The sequence below is a fragment of the Corvus brachyrhynchos genome, unplaced genomic scaffold (assembly GCF_000691975.1).
Source record: "Corvus brachyrhynchos isolate BGI_N302 unplaced genomic scaffold, ASM69197v1 scaffold1, whole genome shotgun sequence".
NCBI classification, from domain to species: domain Eukaryota; kingdom Metazoa; phylum Chordata; class Aves; order Passeriformes; family Corvidae; genus Corvus; species Corvus brachyrhynchos.
The window spans coordinates 10,699,719-10,710,339 of record NW_008237222.1 but is presented as its reverse complement, the minus strand read 5'-3'; the positions used below and the strand labels follow the sequence as shown (position 1 = coordinate 10,710,339).

At 43.9% G+C, this 10,621-nt stretch overlaps 1 protein-coding gene across 1 annotated transcript; it reads right to left on the bottom strand.

Annotated features, from left to right (window-relative positions):
- Positions 1 to 3,947: 3,947 nt before the first annotated feature.
- EIF5 (eukaryotic translation initiation factor 5) lies at positions 3,948 to 10,260 on the bottom strand. The gene is made up of 11 exons (XM_008629776.2): positions 9,630 to 10,260; positions 8,810 to 9,089; positions 8,494 to 8,575; positions 8,091 to 8,263; positions 7,634 to 7,745; positions 6,818 to 6,957; positions 6,153 to 6,311; positions 5,790 to 5,951; positions 5,368 to 5,532; positions 5,015 to 5,149; positions 3,948 to 4,345 (listed from the first exon to the last, which is right to left on the bottom strand). The coding sequence occupies exons 2-11, from the start codon at positions 8,879 to 8,881 to the stop codon at positions 4,253 to 4,255; spliced, it is 1,293 nt and encodes a 430-aa protein (XP_008627998.1). The 5' UTR covers positions 8,882 to 9,089; positions 9,630 to 10,260; the 3' UTR covers positions 3,948 to 4,252.
- Between the last annotated feature and the right edge of the window lie 361 nt (positions 10,261 to 10,621).

Sequence of the window (10,621 nt, the reverse complement as noted above, 5' to 3'; positions counted from 1 at the left end):
CGTACTGACCCAGCTGGCTGGCTTCACTCCAAACCTGTCCTGGCACAGCTGATCTATGTGGCCAGCACTGGAAGTGAATGGCATCCCATCCACAGGACACTCAGAACTGGTAATTTAGCCACAACAAAAAGCTTAAAGAGCCCTACCTATTGAGTAAGACTTTGAAGCACACGCAAGTAGAAAAACTGATGTGTAGAAAAGATGGTTTAGCATTCATTTGGTTTCCCTGACACTAATTACAACAGGAAGAAGAGTTCCCTCTGTTTACAGACAGGGATTGGGTGAATCTGTTTCTTAGGTTCCTAACCCAGAACACTAAAGATGTTTTTTGATTTTCCTCTGAAAAAAATTGAGACATTTTAGAGTTTTACTGAATTAAAAGCAGCATTACCTGGGCACTGGGGCCATGACCTTAACGGACGTCAGCTGCAGCAGCTCTAAGGAAGCTGTGGAGATACCCTGGTGCTGGTCTGCACTAGGAAGGGAAGTGAAGTCCTGGGAAAGCTGCTCCGTGGCCCCAGAACAGCTCCTCAACAATTCCAGGTGAAGAGACAGACTCTGACACCTCTGTGACAGTAAGATGATAATCTCCAGAATGAAAAACACAGACAATGCCAGCAGCCTGTCAAGCATGTAAGTAATCCCAACAGCTCCAACAACTTTATAAACCTTAAGCTGAAATCTAACCATGCAGTGTTTCACAGATAAGGCTTAGAAGAGCATTGTTTTCAAGCCGCTTTTTTTTGTCTTTACTTCTGGGTTCTCTGTTCCAGAACTTCACAGTTCAGTGGTGTTACCGAAGGCCAAGGAGTCGAGCCTCAGCAACAGGCCGCTGAGGCTCTTTGGGAGTAATTAGTTTGTGAAGAAAGCAGCTGCCACAGATTGGAAAGACTAATTGGTGGGTCAGCTACTTTGGTTCCATCTCTCTTGCCATTTCCATTTGCTGCTTTCACTGAGAGCCCAGAGGCCCCGTTATCTTTATTACAGCTTTGTAGGAGCCCTCAAATGAAAGGACATTTCATTACAGGTCACTACGTTAACTACTTTTCAGAGGTACCTCTCCTTTTCAAATGGCAAGGTTCAGAACTTGCACAACTGCAATACACTCATGTGCTAAGCATTATCTAAAAATCAACTTTTTAAATTCTGTGGTGCATCTGGACAGCAACAAATTAACCAAGCTGTTTGACTTGGGTGGAGATTGGGATCTTTTGGCAAGTCTCTTACCCCAAGGAACAGGGCAGATCTTAGGGGGGAGGAATGACAGCCTTGTGGTAATGCCTCATCCAAGTGGCCCAGCAGAGGTGACCTCTGTGGGAGCACCACATCATGGCTACACTGGAAAGGGAAGCCACTACGACAGCAAGATAAAACAAAAGCACACATTTCTGTGCCTACTGCAATCCCTTCAAATCACTTTACCCATCTTTAGTCCTTGCCTCACTACAAGCCCGAGCTGTGCGTGCTCAGGAGCAAAGAGCACTCTTTTATCTAATACGTGTCCTACCAGATGCACTGGCCTCTAATGACAACTTGTAGGCTTTAACAGATAGAAGTAACACTAGGCAACTTTACTTCTTATGCGCACAACAACAGTCAGGATTTCAAACCCTGGTTGAAGCTGCTGAGCCTCAAGCACAGCTGGCAGTGGAGTACCTCCTTGTCATGCTGGATGAAGAGCAGCTACTGCCAAAGGCTGCCAAGCTGCAGCAAAGCTCCCAATTTAAGCTCCTGCAAGAATATGAGGGTTTGTAAAGCCGAGGCTGATGGACCTGCCACAAGACTCTCCACCTGCCCACAGGCAGTGCTCACACAGGTTTTCTAGCAGGGAGATAGTGCAGCACCAAGCGAGGGAAATCACCCAATGCTGTTTCCTTCCCAGGTGCCAGAAGTCTACCTTTGAAGCTTGCTTGGAGCAGATTTTATCTGAACTCCAAGTTGCCTTTTGAAGATGTACTTGTTATTTTTAATCACATAGCAGAGGCAATACATTCAAAGACTCATGAAACAATTTAAAGTCAGACTTCCTTCCCTAGAGAAATAGTCACACAACAAACACTAAATTTTTATGAGCTGGTGGAATCATCCGTTAATGATCCGAGACAGAAACAGCAACATGAATGTGAAAATAGGGTCAGAAGTATAACTCAGCACCAGGAATCTCATAGCAGCAGCCTCAGCACTTCTAGAAGCCTCCACCATGACTGAAATTAGGGCACCACTTTGTGATACACTCACTCTGATCCACCTGTGGGCTACTACAGACAAGCACACTTTCATTCCCTGCATGCTCCCACCCCGTTTACACCAACTCTACCATCCTACAGCTTTGGTATGACATCATCAGTTCACTGACCCTATGAAAAACGTTTTTGGGTGGATTCATTTCCTAGTTTCCTTGCTGTAAGGAACCGGTGTGTCTTGCTAGTCTCTACATCCTAGAGCAAAAAACCAAAATCCCAGAGATTATCACCACTGGTGGCAGCTTTCAATTACCACCGAGTCTGCCCTGAAATGGGACTGACCACCCTCAAATGGTACTTCACTGTGTCACAACTGGGAACAGCCAACACCACAAGAAACCTTCAGCCAGAAACCTTCTGGTCATGAGAGTAACACTTATCAGCATGTGCTCACAACAGCTACACAAGGGAGGCATGAGCCTGCACCAGGAGGAACAGAGGTCTTCCTGCCAGGGCACACAGGGGTGGGTTAGTAATTAATCCTCCAGGTTCCCAAACATGCATGAAAATGGACACTTCGGAAACAAACCTGGTTTAAACCCAGTGGAGAACAGATATTCTTTTAGACAAAAGAAGCCAGGAATAAACCTGTCTCTAAGTTAAAAATGTTAATTCTTGTATTTTTTACATTACTGCAATAAAAATCCATGTAAGATAAAAGGGGACTTTCAAATGCTTCAGGGCTTTACCCCATCGTTCTAGCGCTGTTTGCCACACCTGCTAGTGCCAAGTGACGACTCACTGCCAGGGCCACATGCAACACAACACTGCAGAACAGCAGAACCTGCAGCCCAAGTCACCCCTGCTGTAATTATCCAAGCACACTCCTTGCCTTTGTCCAAGTTCTGCCAGAATAACCTGACTAGAAAAAGCAGCTCACTGTGCAATGCAGCCTTGATCTCTCAAAACTACTCATACTGAATCTAACAAAAACCCCCAAACCCACTCTCTTGCCACTCAATTTTCCCAGCAGGCAGCTGTGAAGGGCAACAAAACCCCGACCCTTAGCTCCTCCCTGGCTAAAACCTGTCACACACCATGTCGTACCAGGTTCCTGATTTTGATGGCCCAGGTTTTTCATTCACCATTTCTAAAAATAATCTGATAATTCTAAAATAATTCCTCAACACTGGCATTTAGGACACTCACTTCCAGAGATAAGCAAGTGAACTTCGGGGACTTCTTGGGCTCGAGGTGCCAGATCTCCTCCTCTGCCCCTCCCTCCCCAGATGAGGCTGGAGCTAGACACCGCTTGGCCTGTGCCATAGTGACACTGCACAGCTGGACACACAGCAACAGCTGGCTCCTCAGGAGCAGTACACACCAACTGCAGCAGTAGCAGCTCCTGCAGCTTTAATCCTGGATTTGGAGCTGTTGAAAACCATAGGAAAGGAAAAAAAACCCAAGCCAAAATGCAACTCATGTAGTGAACACCAGAGGAAGTTTGCTTAAAAAAACCCAAGCCTGCGAAGATAACACAGACAGCTGTCCTGTTTTAAGAAGCTGGCAGTTGCACACTGTTGATTACCCAACACCTGCTTCTTGCCCAGGTTTCAAATCTCCACTGTTGGAACAGTCTCGAGGGTTAAGGTGGGGTTTTTTTTGTCTCATTCTGGAGATTGTCATTGTGTGACCAGCTTTGCAAATTTCACCGAGCTGTGTAAATACTTACTTGGAAAAGCAATAACGGGGTTGAGGCATAAATGAAGATTGACCAAAACCAAATCCTTTATTTCCACAACTGTATAAATGTGCTCCAAGTATGTGTCCAACACAAGTTAGAAAAACAAAATAGAACATGCCAGTTGCAAACTAGATCAGTTCACCGACGTGCTGACTCCTTGGTATTAGGCTTAGTTACACAAGACCAGTCACAGTAAAAAGATACATTTTAGAGTACAAAGTAGCAGGACGTTAAGCCATTTCAGCTTGTGCACATACAAGTCACACTTCTGGCAGAAAACGCAGAGAAGTTTGCATTACTATGCTGGAAGCTATGTTGCATCACTTTAAATGGCATCAATATCAATATCATCATCTTTATTGTTTGCAGGCTTCACAGTTTCAACTTTAGGTACACTGGCAGTTGTGGAGTACACCACCTGTGGAGACAAGGCATTCCTTTAACTACAGCACCTACTGCCACTAAGCACTGGAGTAATTCCAACACCCAACCACCCTCCTGACCACGGCCATGCACCACTCATCATGCTGCTTTTTAAGGCAGAGCTGTGCACGTGCACCTGGGAGGAAGAAGCATCTCATACCCCAGAGCAGAATAATCTAATGCTGGGAAGAGAACAACCAACCAACCCCCATGTGAAAACACTCCCAGCCACAGCCAGCTGGAATGTAATCAACAAATTTTACCTAGGCCTGAACTGTGAGGAAACTGGTTATTCTGCCATCAGCTTATCTGACAAACACACCCTCACCAACTCATCTAGAACATGAGACTCGATGCTCAATACCTCCTGTCAACCTTACACTACATGAGCTGCTACTGTGCAAGAGACTGTCACTATGGAATGGTACAGTCTTGGGCTATCCAGGTGCACTTCAGTTATTACAGTGATGTCAGACAGACAACTGACAACAATTAGCAGCAACGCTGACAAAGCATTGTAAATGGAATGTTCCTCCTGTTCCCAATATGCACAGTAACACCCCAAGTAATCCCTTTCAGAATGCACCAGGACAAGGTTACAAGACTTAAGCATGCAGGAACAGTGCAACCTTGGAGCTGCTGACAGTAAATGAGCCTTTCCTACCTCTATGTTTTCATCTTCATCCTCTTCTTCATTACCGGAAGATTCTTCTTCAGCTTCCTTTAGCCATTTAATAAATGGTTCTGCTTTGACACGGATTTCTTTGGCAAGCTCCTTTGAAACATATTTCTTTGAGGCCTGAAAGACAGAGACTTCGTGTGAACACTGAAGGAGTTTACACCAGACTGTACCCAAACTGCTTAAATTGGAACTCTAACCTCACCCACCGCCTTCCATAGCCTGTTTTTGCAAAGGAGGCTTCTCATTGCACAAGCTACACCAGAATGGAGAAGCCAGATTCAACAGGCTACCTTCAGGTGTTTAACTGCTACAGTACATTACATACTGCCCTTTACCTTTTCTGCCCAGCCAAGGATGACTTCTTCTTCCAGAAGATCTGCATCATACATTTCCTTCAAAATATGTGGTATTTTCGAAATAAGCTGAGACTGATGCATGGCTACCACACACTCAAAGCCATGGAGAAGGTACCTCTGAGCTTTCTTGTTGTTGTGGCAGAACTAGAATTGTGATAAAAGCAAAAGTGACTGAATGAGCTTTTTTACCTTCTCTCCAGACTGAATAGAGAGCAGAAGCAGCTCTATGAGATTGTGGAGTTTACAACAGTTCATACAATCTTTCCCAGCAGTTGCCCCCAGCTAAGGAGGGGCTTAAAAGTAAAACACTACAAAAACTCAAGAATTCTTGCCCATAGTACCAAGCAACTGCTACAAAACTCCAAACAGTTGTCACAATGAGTGCAGAAGAGATGGCTTACACGAAGGAAGTGACGTCTGTATTTTCTTATTTGTTCACGAATCTTTTCGTCAAAAAGGACTTCAGTGAGAACAAGTGGGCCCATAGCCTTTACATCCAGTCTCTCTGCTTCTGCTACAATGTCTTTGTCAGACGTATCGATGACACCTTCTTCCTTCTTTTTCTAGAGGGAAACAGGTGCAGAGAGAAACATTTTAATGCCACTTGAGGTCTGCATTAATACTCTTTGCACTCTTCCCTTCCCACCACTGGTAGAACCAGTACTCTGCAGAAGCTTGAGCACGTTGCTTTTAGTTTCCTTACAAACATTTTGTACCACTACACCTGAGTGGTTATATCACGCAAACAACCAGAGAATAGTTACCTTTACAAAATCAAAGAGTAAGTTGACTCTCTCCTCCACAGTTCTTTCCAGGTCTTCACTAAGTGTGAGGTTCTTTGCATGGTCACTGATTTCATCCATTCTACGCCTCTGGGCCTCTTCTGTTGTGTCCTCACCCCAGTCATCATCATCCTCCTCCTCCTAAAATACAAAAGTACAACAGGAGATTCACACAATATTACTGCAGGCTTAGTATTAGGTGATGATAAAAATTATACAGACACAACAGCACTTTTATAAAACTAAAGAAATGCTTATAGTACAATTTACAAGTCAAAGACCATGGAGAAAGTGCAAACAGGAAAGAAGTAATGGAAGCTAGACCCGAGTCTATAGCCATCTGTAGGGCTACTTGAACTGCAGTTCTACCATTCTACCTAGAACACAAGAGACAATCCAGATGCCTGAAAAGAAGTGATAAAGGATAGGCAGCTTTCACTTAACAAGGAGCACAAACCCTAGTACTGATGAGCTGATAAAGCTGCTATAGAGGAGAATCAGGGATCCTTCTATTCCAGCACTAAGTTCCAGATACAGTAAGACCTTTAGGTGCAATGTTGACCAGCAAGGAATGCCAGTGATTTCAAAGGTTTAAATCGGAGCAAGACACCATACACCCTTATCTCCCCACTTTCCCTTCTACTTACCACAACCTGTGGAGGAGTAATCTCCTCTGGTGGTGGGGGTGGAAGTGTCTCATTGCTGGACACAGAACCATTCTCTTTGTCCTTGCCTTTTCTGTTCTTCTTCTCCTTTTCTTTCTTTCCTGTACCAGTGTCACCACTTTCTGCAAGTGAATTTTAATGTTTTGTTCTATGAACTAGAGCAAACTAGAAAGTCCCTGCACCTCTGCCATATCCCCAAGTGGGTTTGGATGCTTTCATTAGCTGTAAGTTATGGGTAGTACCCATCCCAAAACACACTCAGGGAAGATGTACATCTGGTGGGGAAACCCCAGTTGCAGCCAAAATCTTGCTTGTCACCAAGATTGTCCAAGTCTATATAACAGGTGACCTCACAAAGCAGAGACCCCTGGAATAGGTTAGACTTTTCTATTCTAGCAAGCTCAAATTGCAGCAGGCAACTGGATGCTTACTACAGAGTGTTGCTTGCACAGATTACAGTTTGCATTTACTACAGTTTTTACAACCTACTCTCACACTTAACACTGACTTAAAGGAACAACTGCCATGAGCTACTGCTAACTACCTTCCTTCCTCCTAAGTTTAGTCCTGCACAGGGAAACCCAGCTTTTAACAAATAGCTCTACTTGGGAAGGACACAGTACAATGAGGAAAGAGACTACCAGCACAGCTACTTCATCTTGATCCTTAAACATACTCTAGAGTATGCTAGTGCCTGCTTACATTTCAATTAGATGCGAGCCACTTATTTTTCTACTTCCATAACACCACCAATACAGAAGTTCTCTTTATCCCCAGAAGTAAAGAAAAGGCACTTACCAGGAGGGTTTTTGAGAATGAACGTGCAGAGTTTATGGTTTGTGTCAAGCATGCCTCGATAGCCACAGGCTTTGCAAGAGTTACCTATAGTTTGTTTCTTAGGATTGACATGCTGTAAGAGACAACAATCTCCAGTGAATTTAGATCTTACAGAACAATTATGCACTGAAACCTAAACCTAATGTCTACATGATTATCTCCAAATTATTAAGGCAGAGGTTTAAATACTTTGTTATCACCCCTGAAGACAAAGTTTAAAAGTAGCAATTTATCTAAGTTAGGAACTATTAAAGATGTAAAACCTTCCCAAAGAGTGCAAGAACGCGTACTTGGATTTTCTGCTCATAGATACTGCTATGTCTGTTTTTAAGTCTGCTTTTAACTTTGCACTACTTCTACAAACATTTAATATAGTGTTTCCATAGTGACACTGTTGATGTGGACAGAGAGCACTCACCAGATCAGTTTCAGGATTCTCACACTCAGGACAGAGAACAAATTTTTTAATGAATCCATCCAACATGTCTTGCAGCTTATTCGCCTCATGAGATCCATTGACAATGTAACGGTCATTCTTAACATCAAACTGGGTCTGTGCTCCCAGCTCACAACCAAAAAATTTGGTAGGATCTGTAAAGAAAGCATTATAGTCACTGCCATGTTCATATCTTCACTGTGATTCTTTAACAGCAAGTAAATAGGCTATTGCTTCTTTCTGTCCATTATTTCATCCCAAGATAATCATGTTTCTTTCTTACAAATCTTTGAAGACAGTATTAATGCTTTATTAGCTAATTAACACTACCACTTCAAACACGAAAGCATTAAAAAATGCTGTGTCATTTCACACTATTACTTACACGTTGGAGGCCGATTAAGCGCCTTTGCAACGTCAACCATGTTGACTATAACCGTCTTTATTCCATTTCCTTTGCCCTCCACCTAGAGAACAAATAATGTTTTAAGGTTAAATGCCTGCAACAGCCAAGCCCAGCATGCATTTCCCATTAAACTACACCAAAATTCTGCTTTGAAGTGCATCTCCTTCCAGGACCTAATGTGCACTTATGTGGACTGAAGGAGCGGACACCTTCCCTCCCAAGTGGCCAAGCATTATCATTGCCTCTTTGCCCTCCTGGGAGAACACTCCCTGCTTACAGCTGCTTAGGAAGTTACCTTGGCAATCAGACGGGGCATTTTGTAGCGATAGAACTGATCTGAAACACTGCGGTTGACGTTGACAGACATTTTGCCTTATTAGTAGCTTTATCAATAAGATGAAGAGATCTTTGATTGCAGTTTTTTGGTATCTTCTGTCTGGAGAAGACGGGATGACATAAACGACTGCAAGAGTTCTCGGTCTCTGACATGAAAAAATTTTCGCCACTGAGGCTGTAAGGTTCTTGCTTGTACGCTATGTTTCCCCAATACAGGTACCAGTGGCTGCGCAACAGCTCTGCAAGTGTTAAAAAATAAAAAAAATTTAAGTTTAGCTTGATGTACATCAATCTACTTTTGCTACAAAGCTATATAAGGGATTGTATCTAGGGTGAGAAAAAGGGAAAAGTACATTTGTTATGCTACGGCTTTCTTCAACCTATGGAACTGAAAACAACAGCCTTGGATTGTACTGCTAAGGAACTTTTCTTTAACTACACCACAAAACTTTCCATCCTCTCTAACTACCCTAAAACCACTAAACAGCTTAGGACTACTTTTTTATACAATTAACTCCTGAAGGAGTTCTGGGATCACTAAGGAAGGGCACACTCTTTGATTTATTATGCAGACCAGTGACTTGCACCATAAGGGTCATGTGGTATGGTTTCAGACTGAAGGGCACAGGAAATCAGGAGAAAGATTTGGAAATCCGTTTTAAATTCCGTATCATAGCATGAACCTATCACACAAACTGAAGTCTGCCAAAATGTTGAGAAATATAAGTAAGATGAAGCAGCAGCAATCTGTAGCCCAACATAGTTTGTACATGGCTTACCAGTTTTTGGATCGGAGTGGAAAAGAGTTGAAAATTACGTAATTCTCCCTCTCACTTATGGATTCTCATAGCAGCTTCTGTTGAGTTCTGACTTAACAATAAGCCTGATAAAGTCTGACAGAAGTTGCTTCACTGTAGAAAGCCTAGCAATGCAGAGGTACAGAGCAGTGCAGCAGCTTTTCCAGTTGATTTTTTTCTTGGGGGAAGGGAGGAAGGGGAGGAAGGGGAAGGAGGATGAATCCTATTATTAACGTTGCCTTGAGCAGTATTTACATATTTAAATTAACACGTGCCTCTATAATCAGATCCAAGAGTACTTAAGCCACAACCGGTTGACTACACAGGCAACCCTAACTACAGAGCATGGCTATCCTGACACGTCATCACGTTGTTATCGTTAATGACAGAAGCGTTGGCACATTAAAAAAGCCTTCTTTGTATTTATGTGTAAGAGCGTGCCTATGGTGCAACACGATCTGAACCCCTCTGGTCAGGTTTACAACTTCTTTACACAATAAGCAGATAGACTGGTACGTGCCTTGTGGTCTACATTATTAACCCTGATGCAATTTTACCCCTCCTCAGCAAAAAGTACACTGCGGATTCCGTTTAAAACACACGGTTTCCTTCCCCAGGATGTCTAAAAAGAACCACCACGTAACCTGACCACGCGTTTGCAGAAGTGCTGAGGAAGCAGCTCTCTCGGTGACCGAGTTCCCAGAAGAAGCGTGCCGTTTTTCCTTCCTTCCAGGGTACAGCATTTGTCTGCTGCAGGCTGAAGCTCCCTCTCCTGGTCCCTACGACACCTCACGCCAAGCACCACCCCCCTATATGCCGCGCACGGAGGAGAGAGCGGGAAGGCAGACCGACTCCCTGCCGCACAGCGCCGCGTCCCCGCCCCTCTCGCGGTGAGTCATAAATGCAGCAATTAAGCACTGAGTCAGCGCTGGGAGCCGTGGGGGAGTCACCCCCGGCCGCGCATGCGCCGCGCC

Excerpts from the sequence above, each read along its gene's own strand:
- EIF5 (XM_008629776.2), bottom strand. The coding sequence starts at position 8,881 with ATGTCTGTCAACGTCAACCGCAGTGTTTCAGATCAGTTCTATCGCTAC. Across the intron at positions 5,952-6,152 it reads TACTCTTTGATTTTGTAAAG|AAAAAGAAGGAAGAAGGTGT; the intron begins GTAACTATTCTC and ends GTTTCCCTCTAG. Across the intron at positions 5,533-5,789 it reads ACAGACGTCACTTCCTTCGT|TTCTGCCACAACAACAAGAA; the intron begins GTAAGCCATCTC and ends TCACAATTCTAG.